The sequence below is a fragment of the Mugil cephalus genome, chromosome 11 (genome assembly GCF_022458985.1).
Source record: "Mugil cephalus isolate CIBA_MC_2020 chromosome 11, CIBA_Mcephalus_1.1, whole genome shotgun sequence".
NCBI lineage: Eukaryota > Metazoa > Chordata > Actinopteri > Mugiliformes > Mugilidae > Mugil > Mugil cephalus.
This window is the reverse complement of record NC_061780.1, coordinates 2,428,726-2,453,303: the sequence shown is the minus strand read 5'-3', so window position 1 is coordinate 2,453,303 and position 24,578 is coordinate 2,428,726. Positions and strand designations below refer to the sequence as shown.

Here is a 24,578-nt window from a genome sequence, read left to right as displayed (position 1 = left end):
AGCAGACGTAAAAACACTTGTCAAATATATGATACTGATGGTTTTCATGACAGGTTGAGAGTTTCCTTAATGATTCCATGTGCATGTCAGTAGAAGTTGCTGTGTCTGGTTGTGGGCTCTTGTGTTTGATGCTAATTAACAAATGTAAAACTTAAACTGATAGTGTGAATTTGGCTAAATGCAGTATAAGCTAACTCTTTGATAACTGTTGAGGCTGAATGTGAGACACACGTTCTTATGAATGTAACCATTCATAAGAATCAGTGGAGAATCAGAGAACTGAAAACTAATCAAAGAGCACGTTTCATCATGTAATTAACATGAAAAGACTCATTTAAATGAAATCGGGTTAGAATAAAGCAGTTTTACTGCATGAACATGAGTGCAGTCCATATTACCTTCACAACAAGAGGGCCTCTGTGTGTTGGTGCTTTCTTCTCTATTGGGAAAATGTGACCTGCATTTAGATCAGTTAGAGCTTCTCTTTGCTGCAGGACAGTGTCTAAACTGGCTGATGTCAATGCAGTTCAGTCTGGTTGTTGACTGGATCAGACCTCTTTAAATATCTCAATCACAGACCAAAACATAATGCTTATTTGGGTGTTTTTATCACGCTGACATTCAGCTCAGAATCATGTCCCCAGTCTCTGGCAGCATGGGCTCCGACTTCTAATGACACAGGACGACAATTAAGTTAAATTCAGATTGATTTTATCTGGGAAACATGCCAGAGAGACGATGAAAGGGGAGGCTGGTCAGCAGTTTATGTCCTTAATGCCACTTCGGAAAGTGACACAGAGACACACAAATATACAGCTGATGGGACCTCCTCTTATCACATATATCAAAGAAATATAACACCCTTTTATTCTCCTATGAATCTTTCCATATTTTCATTTAGTTCAATATACACTGCCCTGCTAAAATCTCCTAAATTCCCCTGAATGAACTAAGGGGATTTAATCTGCTGCTAAAAAAAAGTCCCAGAATCACTATGCCCCAGCCCCAACTTCCCCGACCAAAACATTTTTGTCTGGGTTTCCCCACTGGGAACTGATTATACCCTGGAAAAGATCTGCCAGGCCAATCAAGTCACTAGAAGTATACAGCTGCATACATCTTTTTATTTTGACCCATAATGAAAAACGTACAGAAGCTGACCCAGCGCTTTAAGCCACTGAGGTCAGAGAGGACAGGCAATAAAGAGCTGACGTGATTATTATTTCTTTTATTTAAAATGTGGCATTGAATTGCAGAACTTTAACAGACGCACTGATCCTTCTGATGAGTAACACAGTCCGAGACACAACCTGCCTTGATGACTCAGCCCGTTTACTCTTCAAAAGAATGTGGATCAATATACAGAATACCTTTAAACATCTGTTATTATGGCTCCTACAATACGCTGTGTTATCAGATTCAAAATCCTAGGACTACAAAATGAACTGACGCTTAAATACCAACTAAATAAAAGATGGTTGGTTTTGGTCTTTTTATGAGATTTGCTGACAGTGAGAAACTCAAAGGAACAAAATAAACTGGTTTAAGACAAAGGAAAACAGATAAATACCATTTGGAACTTCACTTTCCATACATGAAGTTTATTTGGCTCAAACTGCAAGAACATTTACCTCCTTTTCATGTGTTTAAAAAACCAAAATACTGAATGTAAAAGTGATCTGTGATCTCACGTTCCAACTTCTAAATGAAGCAACTAGTCAAGTCTTTCTGTAACTTGGGGTTTCTTGTTTACACTAAACTTTAGTGGTGCTGACGTCTCCCAATGCTACAGTGATGGAGTGTCCATTACATGGCAAGATGGAGGGGGAAAAAATGCAATGAATAGTTTCGTCTTTTAAAGGTTTGGTGGATTAAGAAACCATTTTTTGCCTGACCAATAATAACACATCCATGATAAATGATCTACGGATAGTTATGAAATAACAAATTAAATTATGTAAATCCGAAAGTGGCAAGATAATGTTTAACTTTTTTTTTTTTTTTTTTACTAGACAATTCCCAAACATTTAAGCTGTTGTTTGGCAAATGACTCATCTTTACTGCTCTCATGTGGTTACAGGTTCAATAAACTTTAAATTTAAAATTGCAACATACGGTGAGCACAAGTAGCAATCACAGGATAATGGCACTTTTCTTTCTTGTTTATCACAAAAACATTAAATTGTGACCTGCTTAAATCTGAGAAGCACAAATATAGAGGAGTTCTAGTCAACGTCAGATACACAAACATCTACATAAAGGTTGTCATGTTGGCAAAGTCCATCATATTATATTGTTTCTGTAGAAAATAAAGCGTTTTTAACATGTGAAGCTGAAACTCTACAAGGTCACACAGATAACGTCAGATATAGGAGCATATATCGGATCATTAGAGGTTAGTTATTTATTGAACATCTCCACATGTGACTTTCAACTGTTGAAGTAAGCAGAACATGTCTCTGGATGGTTTACAGCATGCTATGTGCCATTTGATAATCTCTGCTGTCAGATATTCTGTACAGTAGGTTTCACATGATCTGAAGGTGGAAGGTAGCAAGCAGCGAGTGTATGGTTGATTTTCTGACAAACATTTTTATTTATTTTTTCAGCTTTTAGGGTACAAAATAACATGGATAATAACTTAGAACTATTTCCTTTCATCACCTTTAACCAAGACATTTTCAACATAACAGTGCTCTTTGTTTCTCAGGCACCAGAGTTCAGATATTGAAGGAGTCCCTCCTGTCACTGCCACAGGAAACTTAACACACACCGACTATTACAGTCCAAGTCTCTTTGACTCTGTTTGATGTGAGTGCAGTAGTGGCAGCTAACCTACGAACAGCAATAGTTTATAAAGTTCAGAATGAGTGGAGGCCGCTCCATCTCAAAGTTCTCTTTTTGTTCCTCAGACTCCTTTGACCAGGACCAGGGTCTGCCCAGGCTCTGTTTTCTGGGGACAGCTGGCTGTGTTTTGATTGGCTCGTGGGCGTCGCAGGTTCAGAAAGCTGAAGCGTGCTTCCAGGCTGAAGCTCTTCTTGGCGCTGGAACTTGAAGTGTTGTTGTTGCTGGCTGGAGGGTTGTCCAGATCTCCCTCTGCACCTTCGGCCCGGTCACCTGGAGCACCAGAGAAAGAGGTCAGTGAAGATGGAGCATGTTGGCCATCAGGGGTACAAAGAGATCAAGAATTTATACCAGTGACACCTTTTAAAGAAAGAAAACTCAATGTTCTTACTTAACCTCAAGCAGAAAAAGCTAAATCAAGGGAAGTGGAGCTTTCTTGAAGACATTTTACTACTGTGTTTGCCTTTGTTTTACTATGACCTGGGCATCTGACAATCTTCAGACAATCAAAAAAAGAACAAATACATTTAATTAATGTGAATCTTTCCCAGTGTTTAAACCTGGGAATATTATATTTAAATCAAATGGTGAGGCTACTGAGTTAAACCAAAACCTCCTTTTAAGCTGCTGTGGCCATCATATGTTCTGAGGAGGAGGTTTTGTATTTGATGTAGTGACATGAAGTACAATACAATTAAAATCATCAGATTTTCAATTTTTATGACAGTTCTTCAAAACCTGTTTGAACCTGTCAGTGTTAAAAATAACTACCAGCTGATATATTGACCCACATGTTTTTAATGTTTAATATTATTGGCCTTAGAGGATAATCTTATCGTATTATCTTATTGTCTCTTACATGCATCCACAGCTCGTTAAAACCCCTGAAAGGTTTTTTTAAAAAAAGGGAAAATGAGAGAAATTGTTTTTCAGCCTTGAGCTACAACAAAATATAGAAGAGCACAAGGGCAAAGAAAAGACACAAGCAATAATACTGAATTACAAAGTAAACAGACAGTGGCACAGATCAGACTTCTTATTTTCCTCCCTGCAGGAAGCTCTGCACGTGAGTTTCTTCTCTGCAGGTGAAGCTCTCAGCTCACTGTCACTTTGACTGATAGTCTGCTTTGGTGGAGCAGGTGTGAGCCAGGCAGGTGAAGGAAAGCACAGTGTCCCCAGAATAGATCCTCAACTATCATACATCTCACTTCCAAGTAGTTTTTTTTCTTTCCACTGTGTGCAGCACACATTTATATCCATTAGAAATAGTTTTTTTTTTTTTTTTTTTTGAAGCTGAGCGTATTTTCAAGATAGAAGATGCTGTACAGTATGTTGTGTTTGCTTATCAAAATCCCCATGCTGATTATACTTCCAATCTCAGTCTATTTTTATTATGCTGACACATTTATAAAACACAAACCATAAATTTATTCGCCCCATCACTCACCTCTGTCCATGTCGCATTCAGGTGACGAAGCTCCGCTGCACTCACTGCGAGGGCCGAGCACCGGTGAGATGAGCCCGAAGTCTGACAGTGACACGGGGCTGGGAAGGTCCAGACTGCAGGGCCTGGACAGAGGGGACGGGGAGGACGTGGAGGACGAGGAGGAGGGGGTGGGTGACGGAGAGGTGGAGGAGGAGGACATGCAGGAGGAAGAGGAGCTGGCGAACAGGCAGGGCGACTGGAGCTCCTGGGGGCTGCTGGGAGACGAACCCAGGCTGTAGCTGGAGTGAGTCTCTGAGTCTTCTTCGGACATGATGCTGCCTCCACCGCACGGATCATCATCAAAGCACACCGACGCCACTGGAGGAAGGAGGGAGTGGAGAAGAGGTTAAAGGAGGAGGCAGAAAAAAGCACAAAAGTAGAGTTAAGAGAAGGTGAGAAAGGGAGGAGTGAGTGGTAGGAAAAAAGAAATGTGAAAATGAAGATATGATGATGAGAGAGGAGGTAATGAGAAATAAAACAAAAAAAAAAACAGAGAAAAGAACAAGGGGAGGGACAAGGTGGAGTGATGGCAAAACAAGTAAAAATGGTAAAAATGGTATGGTAAATGGTAAATAGGAAGGAGATAAGGATGACAGGGGCAACAATTCTACCGAACGGAGGAGAAAGGCTTGAGGATGACGAAGATATAGAAGAAAGTGAAGATGAGATGTGAAAACGTGTGAGTGCATAGATATAAATAGAACCGAGAGGACTCTTAAGTGTCTCATCACATTCAGAGGAGGTGTTTGATTTGCCCAACATAATTCAAAGCACAAGAACGCACCATCAAGCCTGCTGGTATTTTTAGCCACTCAGATCACTAACACCACGATGAGTCAATGCTTCTTTGTATCCATTTGGAGTGGAACATACTAACCACATATTTTGAGGTTGAGGTTCTTATGAGGTTGCTTTATCTCTATACATCTTGTTAGACTGGACTGCCGTTGCCATGGTAACATAATTCCAGTTATTCTATAGGCAAACCTAATAGGAGGCAAAATTATTATTCTGTTGGCTTATGGTCTACAGACGTTCCTGATTTGTTCAGACACTCCACTGATCTGGCTTTCCCTCTGGTTAGGAGGAAACAAACACTTTCAAAAATGAATTTCTGCTCTCTGAGCCAATGTTTTAAACGTTTCCTTACTGCCCATTTCACACTGAAGACGGCTAAATCTCATTACAGCTGTACTTGACATTTAGAGTCACCAGGTGTTCCAGCGGTTAGTGCGGATGTCAACAGCAGAGAAACAAGAGGGGACAGTTTAACCTTTACTAATGAGCTTTCTCTGAGTCAGGCCACAACGACAGAGAGCACAGTGACGCTTTCTCTGTGAATATAGTTAATGTGACAACATCTCTGTGAGACTGATGAGGCGGTATAAACTGTACTCACTGGATATTCCGTCCGACTCCATCTTAAAGCTGGAGATGTCGTCCCCTGAAACGCTGTCGCCCTCGGCTCCAACGCCGCGTTCCCTCGGGCCCATGGCGGAGCTTCTGCGCCGCTCATGGATCTCATCTGAGATCATCTCCAGGTTTCTGAGGGCTGTCTTGTACTCTCCCTTGGCCTGAGACAGCTTGGCCTGCCGCTCGTCCACATTCTTCTTCAGGTTCTGGAGGAGAGAAACAGGGTGGTCATGAAGGAGGGACAGAAAGTGATGAGGGTGTCTCAGTTGATCTGAGATCAGGTGAGGATCAGATGCTTCTTTATGCAGGACAACAGCAGCAGTCAGTCTGTACCATCACTGGTTTACGTTCCACCACATATTGAAAATCAAACTATTCAACAAAAGTCAAGATGAATTCAGTTCAGACCTGATGAGAAAACATTTTATTTACTATTTCGACTGGACTTTAATGACTGCGGAGATGCAGTTGCATTATTTGCCTGCAAAGGGTTGCCTAGTGAGAGAAATCAACATTGTTTCGCTCTATTCAGGTTCGACATTTTCGACCCTCTTGCTTGTTTTTGAAAAAGAAGAAAAATTAAAGAACAGAGAAAATGGTAAAGTTTTATGGCCTTCTGTGCTGTTTTTCTATGTTGAATCATGGATGGAAAATAAATGTAAAAACAGACTTATGGGCATAACACGACTATATGTAAATGATACTTTGCAACATAGAAAGTTTGTCATCAGCTCAGTTGTAGCAGTTATATAGGAACACAGGTATATGAACATATGTATCATACTAAATTTCAACTGTGCCTTCTGTTGCAGTCACGGTTCTCTTCATTCTTAAGAATACCAACAGCTGTAATATGTGCTCAAGTCAGAGAAAAACAGCTCGTGTTATTGAAACATTGTAATTGCACCCTGAAGCATGGATTTTCCCATGAAATGTGCACACAAAAAGACACAGCCATTTAACCAGATTCAGACCAAACAGTGCTAGATAAGCTGTGTTAACAGAGAACAGAGTTTTTAGAGGCCATCAGTAAATTAGAGCCAACAGTAGTTCAACGTACGTACCTCCAGCTGTAGATAGTACTTCGCCTTCATTTCAAAGTAGGGCCTGTGGAGGAGGAAGAGAGGTCAGGAGAGAGAGATTAGATCAGAGGGGAAAAATACAGAGTAACCCAGAAAAGAGCAGTACCCACAGCAGCATCACCATGACAACCAGGCAGAGGAGAGGGAGATAAAGGGTTTGTGATGTTGGATGAGTGAAGAGATTAACACCCTGCTGAGGGAACACACAGGAAGGATGCAAGGACTCTGCTACACTGGATCCAAACTGCTTTATTAATGTAACTAATCCAGAACCAGGTTTTGAACAGAGATGGGGTTTATAATCTGAGGGCAGAGTACAATTTAAAACATCTTTGTGTCCGCACAACATTAAAAAAGTTTTGTATTTCAATATGTGGAGTGAAGCTGTGGAATGATTTGGGTGCGGAGCTCAAGCAAAGTCTAAGCATGACCCGGTTCAAAAGGCGGTACAAAAATCTGGTTTTCACAGGGCTTTGACCATCATCAGGTGTTTACGCAGATCATTTATTCACTTGTTTATTTATATTATTTACTTTCTTTTGTCTGTAAAATGCACATATATAAATATGAATGGTAATGAGGTGTTGGTACATACATTTTAAATGTATTTATAAATTGGAATCAGCTGATTGTTAGTTACTGAGAAAGGAGAAGAGGTAGGATTAAATAAGCATATGCTTCTTACTAATCACTTTTGGACATCTTATGTTAACACTGGTTTTGTAGTTTTGACTATTTTGTTTGTTTTTGCATGTGTGTGTGTTTTCTCATGTTTGAAATAAAGCCTTCATTCATTCGTTCATTCATTCATTCATTCATTCATTCATTCTCTTGGACTCGTGTCCATTTTTCACACTGGTGAAGTTAAACAAATGTTTAGACTCTTTGTAGAAGATACCACCAAAACTGTTTTCAATGCATTTTCAGGTAAAATAGAGCTGATATGAAGCTGAAGCTCCACATGTCACCACTGTTCTGTCAAGATTTAACTAAGTTCACTTGGTTAATATCAATGCTGCACAATGCTGAATTAGTAGAACTCCAGTAGTAGTATAACTCCTGTAGTTTATACATATATAAGGATTTCTTCAAGAGTCAGCGCAAGTTGCTCTGTTTCCTGTCGATGTTTCAGCTTAAACTTTCATCCAGTTGCTTCTCTTATCAGATTGTTTTCTGAATGATTGCACAGGCTGACTCAGTGACGATCAGGGAGTTGGCTCAGTTTGGTTACATGCTACTGTAGTCACGTTTCATCTACTTGTGACTAGGAAACAGGATGTAGTCTTGACAAAATTTTCCAAACTTGTACTTTATTTCATTATTGTAATTTACAGTATGTTGTGCCTGTACCAAACTAAAACCATTTTGTTTTACATTCATTCATCATGTCCACTGTAGCAATGACAATCTGTTGACAGTTTGAGTCTGTTTTTTTTTTTTCCAATCACACAACAAGATGAAGATTGGATTTTTTTTATGTTAACCGCAGCCTATTAAATTCTAATATTACAGTTAAAGAGATTTTACAACACTTCCTACCAACAACTGATATGAAATACTTAACACATATAAGCATATTTGTGTTCTGAAACTAAACAAACACATCTGGAGGCATATCAGGATTCAGCATTATTCGCCTGTTCTAGCCATAAAGATGCAGCAAATGCAAACCTTGTGTTTTCCCTTTAGTTACGCAGAAGGCCAAAGATGCCTACATGCCTCATAGTCTGTGACAGCGGGAGGCTGACACGGACTCCCCCAGGCGTGGTGAGTGTTGGGTATAGACACAGATTTGAGGGAGGGTCTTATGTAACGTCTAATGGTATGAATGAAGGTTTTACAGAAGGGCAACTGAGCTCCAAATGTACTTCCTTTCACTGAAAACGGTAATTAAATCTGAAGGGCATGAAGGTCATTTTATAAATTAACAAAAACAAGTTAAAAGGCTAATCTGCATTGCAGGAAGCTGCTAGTTTAACTATGTCTTAATTTTAATGTTAATGTATTTAGGGGAACACTGGTGGTTCATTGTCAAACCAATTTTTAGAGCTACATTTACTCTTAACATATTCATATTTAGTTTAGTCTTAATCTTGTATCCAAAGCTTTTTAGGAGTTTTCATGGCATCAGACTGAGTTGGCAGTTCTGAGGAAACATCTGACAAATGGTAATAAGGGGACTTCTGTTGCCCTTTTTATTTATTAATGATGATTCGAAAGTGACCAGAGTTTTGAGAATGGCAGCAGGATCACAAGGCCAACAACTCGTGACTGTACTACATTTAGACAGACTTCTCCTTTAACACCTGCCTGTTTACAATCAACAGTTTCAGTGTGGTTTAAGTTTCACTGTTCACCGTTTCGGTTGAAAAGAGAAGTGGAACTTGCTATTTTATTCAAAAACCTACAGAGTTTTAAAGGGAGTAGAACAAGCCTCATCATCTGTGGAGAGGGTATTTTACGGTGTTTAATAAAAGTCTGACAGATGTCCTCAAGTGTGTGCAAGTGAAACTGACGGTATGACATTGAAGTATGGTATAGGATGTGAAGATAAAGGACTTTCTTCTTTGTTTGCAGCTGAACATTTGGTTAAAATCCCTCAGCTCAGCACCCTACTGTGTCCACATGCCACCAAAAGACACATCAAAATATACCCAGGCTAGCAGCTAGATCTTTCTGAAAATACTGCAGCATAACTGAATTCAGTCATGTGTTAAGTCAATGAATAACTTTAACAAGGAATTTTTATTTAGAAGTCCACAAACTAATCTTCTATATTTGCCTCGAAGTCATGAATGTGCCAGGGTTTCAACAGTCTATATTATGGCCAATGAAAATCCCAATATATTGAGAATGAATCCACGTTCAATGTTATAATTTAAATTGAAAAATATTTATATTTTATTCACAAAATCTCACATTATTGATTTTAAATGAGGAAAACTGTATAAGCAGCCTAGAAAAATCTGGCTTCCATTTAGACAGCAGACTGAGGCTCTTACTTGGACTTGCTGATAGTGCGTTTGAGTTTCTTCTCCAGCTGTTTCATGCGGCTGATGGCTGTGGTATATTTGGCGGCTGTCTCCTTGTGCACCAGTTCGCTTCTCGTTTTGGTGTGCTCTGCCTCCATCACCTATAACAGTCAATCAAGACCTCCACCATCAAACTTGCGCTAAAATCTTGAGCTAAAAGTCATTTTAGGTTATTGTTAGTACTGTCAAGCTGCTCAGTTAATTGCACAGAAAATCAACCAAAATTCCTTTACATAGCTTGCTAACCAGTGCTAACCAGTGTCTTCTTGTTTTTGACTGCTAATCAGACTAATTTAAACACATTGATTTGTGGTTGTTTCACTACATCTTTACATTTTACACTAAACAATCAATTAGTAGTGAAGATAACTGTTGGCTGCATGAATGAATGATACAACCATGTCTGAGGCATTTTATCAAGAGATTGAATCAAATCCATTTAAACATTGTACTTCAGTGGGGAAGATTTCTCATTATTGGGTTTATATTAATATGTACACACTTTACAATGCTGGTAATTTAGCTACATAAAGACAAAAATTCTACAAAAGTGATAATGATAATGTGAAGTTTAGCTTTAGAGAATAGTCAAAAGTAATAAGAAGGTAACTTGCTCTAAAGCAAAGAACAAAACCTTCCATTTCTGCTGTGAGCTGCCCCACTTTCCCCTTGCCTCACCCGTTGGGTAGCATGGTTCAGCATCTCCTGCCAGGCAGAGTCAAACTGCCGGTTGTCTTCCTCCAGGAGCCTCTGTTCGGCCAGGGAGATGGTCTCCTTCGCAGCCCGCAGAACCTCTGTGGATCTTTGGAAGTCCTGAGTGGCCTTCTGGGCCTCCAGCTGGGCCTGGAGAACAGACAGAGAGATATGATGAATATATTTTTGTTAACTGCTGTAACTGACGAGTCATTCTGATGTAAAACATGGCTACAGTTTATTTATCATGTACAGCCATTATGTGGTGTATATTGATGGATTTCAGCAAGGGCTCAAACAAGGCACTAATCTGTCACTAACCCTAACTTCATCTTCATACACACATCATTTTAGAAGATTATTGTAATTTCAACAGCATCAGTCATTCTGCATGGGAATGATTAATCATGTCACGTGTAAATTGTGTCTCAGTGTCATGTTGAGTCTGTCACTGTTATCAGCCCCTGTCAGCTCCACCAGAATAAATTGGCTGTTCGACTCACACAGCTGTGCATGCATGCACAGATCGTATAAAGGCTCAGTACTGCAGCAGTAGTGCCATTTCCCTCCAGCTGATACGACTGGGACCCAAATATCACAGAGGAAGACGCAAGATCAGTCACGTTTCACGGGCCCACCTGCTTTGAGGTCCATATTTCAAGACTTCCAACTGGCTTCCAACCAAAGTGTAGTAGCAGCAGTAGGATAACTACTGTCAATAGGCAATTATTGTAGTGTGTATTTACCTGCGAGAATTAGCATTAGCATCACAGCCTGAAGACAAATCCTGCCATCACAATTCAGACACTAAAACATAACAACATAACATAAGAAAGTTAAGAAAATCTAAAAAGTATTGTTGGGGCCACGAGCCAACAGGAGAAACAATGAGACGCTGGTTATCTCAAAATCTACTACAAGTAATAGGATACAGGCAGGTAGCAGTACAGATTGTTCTTCTATAAATAGATATTGGTCTTAGGGTTATGGTTAAACTATTAAACTGAATTATTAAATCATTATTAATAACTGTTTTATTATTATTAAAATGATTTTACTTTCCACAAAGCTGAGTCCAGGGTGTGTTAATGGTTTCTGTGTATGTGGCAGAGATCTTTATCTACAAGCCTTTACTCATACTCACGGCACACCCCTTAAAATACTGTAAAAACCAACTAAAGAAAGTTTAACAAAGAAGGTGTGTGTGCATAGTGGGAGAGTTTGTGCATTAAGTTAATCCTGTACTTCTCATGAAAGCTTGAGGTGACAGCGGCAGCTTTAGTCCAGAATGAGAAGCTCCTGTCAAAGAGTGACAGTACGTACTTTGCCCCATAAGCTCTTCACGAGTTTTCTGAGGTTGTGAAGGAAACTGTTCGACTCAGAAAGAGCTCGCCAAGAGGAGGGGACTGTAAAAATCTGTGGAGTGACAGATCTCTGACAGTTTACCGAATATCAAATAAGGATTTGATTCTACCGGCCCAGTTTATATGAATTGGGCAACTGTACAAACTTTACTGAATATCAGTGTTGTACCTAAAAACATTGATCCAATCCCTGTATGGATACATGTTTCAGATAAAAGTCAGCTTGGATTTAAACGTGGGCTAACTAGATATACACCAAATGCAGGGGAGTTTAACCTGACCCTCTGGCATCCAATTCCTCTGAATGTATATGGATTTGTTGTTGTTTTGATATGGTTTTGAAGCACAAAATATGTCACTTATCAGCAGTTTCAGTCCACAGACAGTGTATCTGTCTTCCATCAGCTCACTCAGTCAGACTCTTTCCTGCAGACACTGACGTCACCACATGCTTGCTATAATTTCATTATGGACGGTCATCAACATGCCAGCGCAGCAAGATCCAAACAACCTCTGCCTTGTTGCCGTCATGTGGTTGACTTTGTATTCCACACTTCTTGAACACTACAGAGCTACGAAGTACCTACAGTAACGTCTCTTATGTTACACCAGTGACATTAGGCCTAAGCACGTCAGTATTTAAGTAATTTAGGTAATCATTTTAGCGAAAATCTAATTATTAAAGCAGAAGATCAAGCCTTAGCCAAAATGAATCTCCGCCAGACTTTGTGCTTGTCATTTTAAAATATATAGACCAACAAATCTCGGTCTATACTACATAGTGGATTATTGTACTGAATGAATCTATAACCTCATGACCTTTCAAACAGAATGAACTAAAACGTTCAGCCTATAAATCTATTAGTTCAGCGCCCATTGTTTTGTAGCTTGAGGGTTGGTGGATGCTGGACATTGTAACCATAAGTACTAGAGTACCATTTCTAACACAGACAAATAATTGATTTATATTGAAGTGTTTGTAGATAAATAATAATTTTTTACTGTATAATATGAACTTCTAGGCTGTTTGCATCGGTAACTCTGGACTGCCAAGAACTTGCTCTCCTATATGTCGGTGAAGGTTCCCAGTCATCCAGGTCATGGTTATCCAAAAAGCGTTGAATAAGGTTGCTCTCCTATAATAAATTGTTTTATCTGGGCTACCCCAATAATCCAAGCCTTTTATCAGGGAGTTGTGTTTGGTATTAGCGACCAAAGTTGTGGACAGCATTATCTTGCCATGAACATCTGAGCAACGTCCCTTGAGGCTATATACAGATGAGACTGGTAACAGCAAATGGTTTTGTCCAATCCTACCAACGACCTGAATGACGTACAACATGACAAGAAGTACCCAAAACACAATGATCTCGGTGACGTCCCTGATGAAGTTCTGATGATCACACCTTTCATATATTTGTTGAGTTTAGGGTTTGTTTATTTTGTGTAGAACTTCAAACCATGTTTTAATATTTTTGTCCAATAATTGCTAAATGATTTACAAAAGCAAAAGATGCTAAAGGTTGTTTCTCCATCTCGCTATATATTACTACCTCACAGTGCCACTTGTGCTACTTGCTTTTTAGCCTAGTTTTCCTTCTCTACCTCCTCCTCCTCCTCCACTGTCACGTTTTCCACAAGAAACCCATCATGCACATGCTAACTCGCTCTCCTTGCCTGCCTCTGCCTTTCTATCAGCACAGATATGAAACACTCTGCTTCAGTCAAAAGGTAGTAAAATGCTCAGAAGCAACAACAAACATTTTACAAATCAACTTACTTAATGATTCTTTTAGCTTTAACAGATGACCTTTGCTTTTCTTTGCAGTGAACAATTGAAAACTTTGAATAGTCAACATATGACGCACGATAACAGGCAAACTAAATGTGTGAAAATGACAAAGCCTGCTTTTCCTCCCCTGTATCCTTTCTGTGCCATCACTTCAGTGCTGTCATCATGAGAAAGCAAATAAGAAGGGATAACAGACGGAGAGGGGAGTGCAATGAATGGATGGAGGGCAAGAGATGCAGGAGGTAATGCTTTCATGTGCAGTATGTTGCCTCTGAATTGTTTTTCTACATGTTTAAATCTAAAGCGCAATGACTTGTGCTCTCACAAAGTCTTTAAACCCGCAGGTGGTAAGACCAGACCACAGACTATGTATAACAGATGACGTGCTACCACTTCCCCCAATGCACAAAAACTGAAGTCACTTTGAGCCTTGCTACCACAGTACTTCCCCTTAGGGTCAGTGCAATCAAGCAGCAGATCAGCTTTGCTGAGGAGAAGAGTGTGCGAGTGTGCCACATTAGCATATGGCCAACCATGACAAGACTTCCTCAATTTTTGCATCTCTTCCATAATTTTATTTCTCAATCATCTTATATCCAAGATATGTTTTACAGTCCAGTTCTCTTACCTTAACTTCCCATTTTAATTTTTCTCCACTTTTTTTCTAATCCAGCCTGTCTCTTCCACTCTTTCTCCTCCTCTGTAATCTCTATCTTTATCCATGTCTCCTTCTATTATCTTTTCTTCCTCCTCGTGTCTCATGTCTTTTGTTCTTACATTTCCTAATATGTCACTTTCTATATCCCACTTAATCTTTCTCGTTTGCCACATTTCTGGCCTTGCTCATGCCTGGTTTTACATGCCTTTCCCTCCACGTCATGTTTAATCCTCCACTATGTTTCTACACCTCTTTGAATGTCAGCAACATTGTCACTGATCTCTCACTCCTTCATTTCTCCTCTCATTTGCTCTTCTACTTCATATTTAAATCACTCTGCACAAGGCCCTATGAAATTTTCAAAAAGGCGAGCCTCCAGAGGGGAAGCCGATGTGTAAGTAATGCAGAACTTCAGAAACTCATCTGTGATTCCCTCTCAGTCTGTCTGACAGAAGGGAACGTGGCTCTGCAGAGGTATTCATTATTCAAGAGACCATTAAGCTGAGAAAACAATCAGCTAACTTGTTAACACAGAAATATTAAATGGAAAGAAAGGATAAGAAAGGATAAGAAAGGATAAGGATAACAGCTGAGTAATCTTAAGTCAAACTTTTTCAGAGCACTTCTAACTTCGGCATAGTTTATTACAATTACTAATTAAGTTACTAATCTAAAACCAGCCATCAGCTATCAAGACAAAATGCATTGTTTTGCTTTACTAACTTTACTTTACTTATTTACGTACCATATGGGATATTTGGTCAGTACTAAAGATGTTTCTAAAGTGCATTAGCTAAAGAAGCTGAGAGTAGAAAATCTACCTTTTTACTAATGTGTAACCTGTTAAAAGGTGGAAAGAACGGGTTGCTGTTAAAGTTTAGCAGAAAGATGCCACGAGATAAGCTGGAAAATCCAGAAAGTGATGAGATGTGGAGGACAAGGGACTTAGAAAGTTCCTGCCTTAGGTTATTTATTATTGCAGACTTTTATCCTTTAAGTACAACTCCCTGAAATGCTGTAGGTGATGGTATCAGCCAGGAGCCCCAACGAGGTGGTTTTAATATCTGGGAGCTTTTACTTTGACAGTAAATTCTCTTTGAAAGAATTCCGATAACTTTCTGAAAGTAAATGTTGGCTTTTGTTTGAAAAAATCTGACACACGCAAAGTCCCTCTGATCAGATCTCAAGACGCATGTGGATGCAATAATAACTCATTCTCCCTGTTGATTTGTTTGCTAGTGTGAAGTTAGTACCGCTTTTGTTGCATTCAAAAATGAATGCACATTCTGTTGTACTTTATCTTTGTTTTAGTTTTTTAATATCACAAAAGTATCCTCAATATAATATAATAATATAATGTAACATCATATAGTCCTATTCTGAGGCCTGTGTCCTTGACTCATTTCTGTAGGTGAGGCAACTTTGTCTAACTTATGTTAGTGATGTAGCCTTCCTTGTTTAACACTAATATATTTCGTATAACCAAAATTATTATTTTGGTATCAGTTTGCTATACTGTGAAATGCATTTCCAGACAATACACAGAGCTCTCTAAAACATACATGCCCCTTAAACAAAAAATTCAGTTCAGTCTGACATAAAGCTGGTTAAATTAGCACATATTGTCTGTATATTGTCTATATCTTTATCCTCCAGTCAATTTAAGCTGCTGGAACAACCTTTTATTGGTCAAATCCCGGGAGAGAAAAAAAAAGAGGACATGGCATGAGAGGACATACAGAAAGGACAATTGTCCTAATCAGTCAGAGCTGTCAAATAAAGATGTTCTGGGGAAATGGACCTTAAGATCATAAAGACTAAAGACATGCTCAGACTTCAAAGTGCTTTTCATTTATCCGCGTCTGTTAAATGCACTGCCATGTACATGTGTTTCTCCTTTATTCTTCCAGGACAGAAAGGCTTGAATACCCCTTTTTGACATTCCCCATATGTAATCGTAATGCCTTAATGCCAGTCTAATCTTGTGCGAGTCTAGACGTATTACAATTAAGGCAAGAGAAGGAAAGCAAGTTGAAAGAGGGTGTGTCTGTTTTCAAATTGACCTGGTTTGGCCAGTTTCCCAGGATTATGTTTAATTCTGCCCCTTGATCTTGTCTGGAAATTAATTGAGAGCATAATCTCGAACAATGAAGTCTATTAGAGGTGCTGACCGAAGGCAATGCAGGCGCAGTAAACAAAACATCCTTTTTTTCTTGAGACATCCAACTAAACCATGCCTTTAGCAAACCTCAATTTGATGCTGCTGTTTATTCCAGGAGAGGGATGGGCAAACTGTGGCTGGCCCAGATACTAGAGAGCTCCAGGGTTGAACGATTCAGAGAGGACTTCAGCAGCAGTGAAGAACTGGAAGCCTTAGCCTCTAATGTCCACTTCACGGCCTTTAATAAGCAAATTAACCCAGATACGTCCTGGCTTAGAAGTAGGACTGCTCTGGCTGTGTGTTGAAAGGGAAAAGTTGTGACAAGCGCTTGCTTTTTAGATTTAGTCAGCTGGTACCAAACAAATCTAATTAAACTCTGGTATTGATGATGGACAATTGCCATTTGCAGTCCTGAGGCAGGGACTGTTGTTAAATGGGAGAACTTAAACGTAGTGTGCAAAGAGCCAAAACACTGTGTCAGATAGTTGCGCTTTCGAAAACTGGCAATCAATCATCACACTTCACAACAAGAGTTTCCCGCTGTGTGAAGGTGAGAAAGTACTAAAAGACTCTGTCAAGCACAATTATTATTTTTTTGTTCAAATTCCTGTCACAGTCCATGTAAAAATATGTACAACAATATGAATGTATTCCAGGGCCATCCCACTTACATCTGTAAGTTTGAATATTTCTATCACAATATTCTCACCGTTGTTGAGTCTTGCTTCTTTCTTTGTCCTGTTTTCAGAACAACTACAAATAATCTTTGTTGGACTAAACACTATACAAACTAGTGGCACTGTCTTAAATATTCTGCAGCTGAAGTTACTTATTAACTGTCATATCTTGTACACTAACACTGGTATCACTTGACATGTGGTAAATACCATCATAAGGATATGGTATGGTAAGCCAGTGCCCACTTTTAGGTTAGTGTTTACTGTCTGGAAGAGTGTGACCAATCATGTACATTTTGCAGAACTTGTGAGGAAATGGGAATTGTAAGGCGAAAACGAGAGTTAACCATAATGCCATGTCAACACAACGGAGAAAAAAAAATGGATATCCTAAATTAAATAAACTCCTTGTAACCAATGTGGCTAAAGCAGAAAACAAACCATTCTTAGCTGAACTATTTAAATGCAGACACATACAGAAAATGTGTCAGTATAATTTAATTTATGTTCATGTTTTTCCAAATTTTAGGATGTCTAATCTCTGCAAGTCTTAAATATTCATTTTTAAGTTTTCTTAACACAAACAAACAAAATAAAAGCTATATTTAGTCTCAAGGTTTTTCTGTAGGAATGCTAAAGCAAAGCACACAAGCACACCAAAGCAAACATACACTATCAAACACCATCATACAGTATGTTCTTACTGCGTCATTGCCAACGAGTACAAAATGAAACTCACTAACCACAAAATGCAGGCATGTCACAGTAGCTGCTCTGACAACAGGCTCTTATGCAATAACGGACCAGCCAACGGTATTGAAACAATTCAGTCAACACACACACACACTCTCACAAATATAGTATCCCGGAAACCTAAAGTAAACCAGATGGCTTTAACCTTGCAGGAACAGCCTCCCTCCCCTGATTCCCCAAATCTTTCAGTCCATCTATCCATTTATTTCACTCCATCCATCATCACCATCCCTTGTGCACCTGCGATGCCTGGCGTCCAAAACACACTTCACTCCAGCTGGGAGGGTGAGATAAACAGAGGCAGTGGGGAAGAGAAAGCGAGGAAAACAGGCTTATGGGAAGGTGAAGGTGACTGGAAGCAAGGGAAAAAATTACTGTGTGAGGATAAATGAGTTACTCATTTTATTCACATCACATTATAAAACAGCGAAATGACCACTTATCCAGATCCATATTTGTCAATGATTTCCTTGCATCTTCTGTTCTTCATGGCAGGATGCCCACCTGCTGTAACTGATGTTTGAAGTTTTTTGAAGGGAAAGTTATGTGTATTTATAGTGCAATGGCACTGTGAAATTTGGAAAGATGTCAGTTTTCTGTCAGTTTAAACAGCTTTAGTGCAGCATTTCATCATCAGTTTTATGTTTGGGGTGACAGATGAATGACTAATCACAATTTTCCTGCTCACCAAGGAGACTAATTTTATTTGAGTGTAAAATAATTTCTGTATAGATATACTTTAATGTGCAGTCAATGTGTAGCTTAGAACCTCACCCCCTCAAATTCACCCCTCCTCTCACTGAGCCCCATCTGTCTAATGGGGCCGAAGCAGAAACTACACAGGTTGTGTTGCTCACTCCTGACACACAGCCAAAACAATCACATCCACTTTGGCACTTGGGCGTTTGTCTTTGTCTGTTGTCTTTTCTTGACCTCTTTCTCTCACCGTCTCCCTCATAGTGTTTTTCTTCTTCCACCTACTTACAGCTTTATTCCCCAGCTGCGTCTTCCACATCATCTTCTCAACAGTCAGCAATTAGCTTGTCTTTTTCACTGTCACTTCTCTAACTAATCCCCTGACACCTGTTCAAATGTACACTCAAACCACTGTTATAGTCTTTGAGGAGTTCCTCACAGACAATTATCATTTAAATATACTGAACTCTGTGTAGTTTGCTTCAAAGGGTGTCATGTAGTTAATTTGTTCAGAATTTATTTTACACTAAAGGCAAACATGTGCATGTAAGACACATTTTCATTGGCTCCTATTTTTCTTTTGCCAGGACATGTAAAATTCATTCTATCTACAAATTTACTTTCAGTTTTCATACATATTCTGTGTTTCCCATGTTGTCCTGACGTTATTTACCTCCCCATGTTCAGTCGCCTACAACCTCCTCTCTTTCATCAGTAGACACAGCAGCCCTGCAGGCACACAGCGTGGTGAGGCAGGCTGAGGGGGCTGCTGGTTTCCATCACATTCTGCAGTTGTCAGACTGATGGGGAGGGAATGAGTCATCTACTTCCATCGTGACACAAATCCAGTAGCTTCACTGCTGCTTTGCCCAGTCTCTCTCTTAAAGTACAGAGAATAAGCAGCAAAGACAAGTTGACGGCTGCAAAATTGAACACCCACAGTTCTGAAAGCCGACCACTTGTGTTCAAATATATGTGACTTTTTAAACGTGCAGTGCTCAAGAAACTCAACATATAGTATTAGCAGTGCCAGAAAAGGCACTTGCATGTGCTTACAGCCTTATTTCCAGCTCAAGCTTGAGAACCATGACAGGTGAAGTGGAATAAATAGTGAGCCCAATGCATATTTCATGTTAAAAAAAAATAGATAAATAAATAAAACCAGCATCCCTGCTGCACCCCAGAGTCAGCACTTAAAACTGCTTCTTTGAAGTGACGTCCACTCTAGCGATTACTCTGTAAAATTTTTTTGCCTCGTCACCCTGACCCATTTCCTCCATTAATGCTCAGGTCACCAATAATTGCACCTGTTTCTTTTTGGACCTTCTGACAAACCTTTAGCAGTGAAATCAAAAGGAAGAAGAGGAGCTTAAACCTATTAAAGTCAACGTCTTGAGATACTGCTCTCCAACGGAAAGGTCACAAGTTTGATTCATGCAAAGCTTAGTGTGTCCTTAAATAAAAGAGTTCTGCCTGATTATCACAAGGGACTGGCCAGCAAAAGTACTTACAACAGCAATATTTTACATTGCGATCATTTTTTTTGTCACCATGCTTCCAGTTTCAAAAAATTGATGAATACATTTTAATGGTTCACTTCCTGGAGGTGACTTGTTGAACACTCATTTTCCTCATTAACCCCTTATATGTGACAAAGACAAACAGCAGATGGTTACATAAAAAAAAAAAGCTGTAAATAGCAGGCCGATTCTCTGTTCATGTACTAGTATTACTGCTATTAATCAACTCCTCATTTCAACAGTATGGACTTGTGAGCTCTTTTAACTATGTGCACTAGATCTCATCTTTCCAGATCCATTACTTTTCTATTCAGTGTATGAGTCTATATAAAAATGTGTTGAAAATTGCATACAATCACCTTAAATAATGTGAACACAGGATGCTGATATTTCTAACTCATTTTTAGTGTGGTGCCTATTGTCAATTTCCTCCTTTAACTTCTGCATATGGTCATAAACTTATGTGGGCTAGCTTTGTAAGCTTGCAGAAAACCCTGGTGGACCTCAGTGGGGAAACCTGTACAATACTCCTGCAAAATGACTCATTAGGTGGCAACAAGACGCCTGATATTGTAATGCCGATTATCCAGCAGTCTCAGAGTTATAAGTCTGTGTTTTATCTGCTATCTAAAACCAAGGTCAAACAGAGTCCGTCATCTCCATGTGCCATTGCCACCACTCCCAGGGCGCCGCTGTTGCTTATCTGCAACTGCAAATAATTAGTTTCTTATCAAACTGAGTGGTAGAGAGATGAAGGGAGAATGGAGAGAAAGGAACCAAAAAATGAATGGGCAAACAAAACAATGACTCAAGCTAAATAGTCTTGTACATAAAGTGGAGGCCGACATCAGAACTGCAAAAGTAGATGATTTATTTCATTAAGATATTGCATAATGGTGACAGGTGAGGCATGGTGAGCCTCTCCAGTTGAGGAGTGAAAATTTTTAAGGACTCCTCAGCCATGTGGCTTGTCAGGCTAGAATGCATGCATGCACCATCCAAAGACTGCACTCTCACTGCTAGGCCAGTGGGGACACTAAGCTGCATAACACGGTATAAGTTAAAAGACCAGCTACAGAAAATTAGACAACTATAATATGTACAAAGGAGAGCAATGAAAGGAAGCAGGGAGGATCAAATGAACTGAGAAAAGACAACAAAAAAGAAAGCTCAAGCTTTCCTACTCCCAAACAGATTTACTCATTAAGCTATCAATGACAAAGCACGTAGTACTGAAAACACTGACTGCAATTAATAAACCTGGCATAATCACACTAGTATATAATGAGGGGACAGCGTAAGCAATGGAAGGAGACACAAGGACAGTGACAAAGAGTCCCACTGTTTCTTAAACTGGATATATTTTTAGTTGGCAAATCACTCAAGTAAATGACATCAAGGGTATTTCCCTTGTTGTGTCAGGACCCATTTGTTTGATTCACAAACTGGAAACAGCATTATTAAAGACATGAGACACCGTCAGTGAGAAGCAAAAGCATTCACGTCCTGCAACAGAAGCTTTTCGTACTTGACTTCAGGGCTTTCTATTTTGGTTCCAACAGTCCTTTTCAGCATCTGTTTATCCTGTAGGTACACCTGTTAAATGTCCATGGAGGCACAGGGTGTTAAAAGACTGAACACAGTTAAGGTCTGAATGTCTGCATGGGCTCATTTAGATCGAGACTGTCTGTGAATACCAAGGAACACATACAAGAGGAACAGATGTTAAATCCCAGCAAAAACGTTTTCATGCGGAAAAGTACTAGGGTCAACATCCCATCTTCTCTGAGAGGTCAGACTGCATCCTCTAAATCAGGTATAAAACTATATTATTAAACAGAACAATCCACATTTTTAATATACATGTTAGTAGTAATAACTGACCTGTAGATTACTTTTTGTAGAATTAAAAAAAATAAATCAATAAATCAGAAGGTTATCCAGGAATGGATCAATATTGCTCTCACTCTGCTCAAGTACAAGTCAAAAACCTCCTCCAGCACTTTCTTTCCTCGACTTATTGCAAGGAAAGCCTTTTTTTTTTTTTTTTTTAAATTGGGTATAGACTTGTACTGTACAACTAAATAAATTATAAAAATTATAATTAAAATTTCACAGCAGTAGGCATGGAAGAAGAAAACACAATGGCAAGAACAAGACTGTAAAAGATCTGAGAGCATCACAAAACTGGATTATCAAAACTGATGAACAACAACAGATTATTCCCTTAATCAGACTCTAACTGGTGAACTTAAGTGCATGTAAACACGTTACTCCGACTCAAAACACGCAGATAATGCGATTGGAAATCAGTTTTCTCCGGCATGTTTACGCTTAATCGGACTATGACAGAATAATGCATGTGCGCATGTTCCACAACCGCTGCGCTGGCGTGTGACCCCAGAATAGAAACATCCAACAAAGCCAGTCGCAGTAGAAGAAGGTAAACAGAGCTAGTAGAAGAACTGTCTGAGGTATAGTGTACATCTCATCTTCACTAGAAGTAGCGCGCACATTATGTACAAGAATAAAAAAAATGTAGTATTATCCATCTGGTTGTTGTTTAAATGTCGGTCTGCCGCATGACTGACTCAACCGGAAAGTGGGCCGTAACGTGGTATTAACCTGCTGAAAAGACACATATCACCACCTATTGTGGAGGAGGAGGACATGTTCCCGTCAGTTATTCGATTTTCTCTGTAAACTGGAACGAGGACTGTAATCAGAAAGTCAAATTTCAAGCATAGCTCAATTAAGCTGTGCATGTAAACGCACTGAATAAAACTCAAACAAGGAGAAGACCACTTCAGAAATGCTACCCAACACAAGGGCCACATTCTCTATTCAAGTTAGAAGACAATGTTGGCAAAGTTAGCAAAAGTGGGTCATCTTTCGTCTGTCACAAGGCTAAGTAAAAATCCAAAGTGTGTTGACACAGAACTGTTTTCTGGTGAGAAAAGGGGGGAGTGGGTGAAAACAGTAGTAATGGCCTTTTGCTCTAGCGGAAAGCACAATCCATACCTCAACATTGATCTTCCTCACCACATGGGTCACAGGAAAAGCACCCATTATAAATGCAGTGTTTCTGCTGCCTGAACCCAAGTTGTTCCACATACATGGCTAAAAAGTGAAAATAAGCTTGGAGAAGACCCCAGAATAAAACTGGGACAGCGGGAGAGTTGACAGGTAGACCTAACTAGAACGATCACATGCTGTGCATCCTCATCTCAGTTCCACCCACTTCAGACCATTCGTGTTGAAACACGGGCAGACCACAAGCACAGAGGATATTGCCTTAGTATATGTTTGACAAAAGCATTATCATATCTCTCATGTATGTTTTCATTTGAAATGTATAATTATCATAACACAATTTGGACAGAATTTGTTGTAGGAAATACTGCTGTGCCCAAAACAATAGTATTAATACTGGCCAGGCAGGTGGTTTCATTTCTAATAGAACCCTACTTCCCTATTTAAGGTAATTTGGGTTTTGTAACAAATAAATTACTTTTCATCAGACTACAAATGGATTCACATTTATGGTTGAAAATGTATCTTCCATTTCAATACAGAACATCCACAAGATTAATTAAAATTAGATTAATTACTAGTACATAACCCAAAATTTCAAAGTCAAGCAATCCACAGCATAATTCAGACCTTATAGAATTTGGATGTCATTGAATTCCTTAAGAACTTTGCATTTATGGACACAAACCTGATTAATCTCTACTTTCATAATTTCATGGCTAATGCTAGTGTTCATAGAAAAACAAGTTCATAAGAGGTACGAAAAAAGGAAGTTCTGTTGCAGTGTCAGTTTACAGAAACTCTTTCACCATTGCTAGTATTTCAGCACATCATAGACAATTACAAAAGAATGTAGCAATGATGTATCTCCATGGGAATATGTGAATAGCACTGCCCACTATGAACTACATCCCAGAGTAGATGCCCGTGAAAGGATACAAAAAGCCTTGTGAGTCTCACTTGATATCTCACTTGCTTCCTGACTGGGTCCGTACAGCTGCACGGGCTCTCAGTGAGACGTGCAGGTGGCTCCTTCCTCATTTATTTGCACACAAATCGCATCCACTTTGTTGTAAAAGGCTAAAAGGGGAACTAACACCATATTCTGAAATTGTGCTGTTCCCCCTCCTCCCTTATTTCAGTTGCTGTGACTTTCTGAGTCTTACTCCTCAACTAGCTTGAACAACTTTAATAAAGGAAAATTCTCCTTTCATTTCAATACAGAACATCTAAAAGATGAATAAACATCAGACAAAATGCAAGTAATGAGAGGTTATTGTTTTACTAAAAATTAGAGCAGGCTGACATTCCATACGGACATTTGACCACAGAATCAGGTTTGGTCACTGGGACAACGACGATTGATTATTATAA

At 39.3% G+C, this 24,578-nt stretch overlaps 1 protein-coding gene across 1 annotated transcript in view; it reads right to left on the bottom strand.

Moving 5' to 3' along the window:
- Positions 1 to 1,213: 1,213 nt before the first annotated feature.
- The window catches only part of sh3bp5b (SH3-domain binding protein 5b (BTK-associated)), a 30,333-nt gene continuing 6,968 nt past the window's right edge, over positions 1,214 to 24,578 (bottom strand). The window contains exons 4-9 of the mRNA XM_047598839.1: positions 10,536 to 10,700; positions 9,828 to 9,958; positions 6,808 to 6,850; positions 5,730 to 5,949; positions 4,292 to 4,648; positions 1,214 to 3,117 (exon numbers count right to left, since the gene is read on the bottom strand). Coding sequence (XP_047454795.1) covers positions 2,909 to 3,117; positions 4,292 to 4,648; positions 5,730 to 5,949; positions 6,808 to 6,850; positions 9,828 to 9,958; positions 10,536 to 10,700 — 1,125 coding nt within the window. The 3' untranslated portion in view covers positions 1,214 to 2,908. The remainder of the gene's footprint in view (positions 3,118 to 4,291; positions 4,649 to 5,729; positions 5,950 to 6,807; positions 6,851 to 9,827; positions 9,959 to 10,535; positions 10,701 to 24,578) is intronic.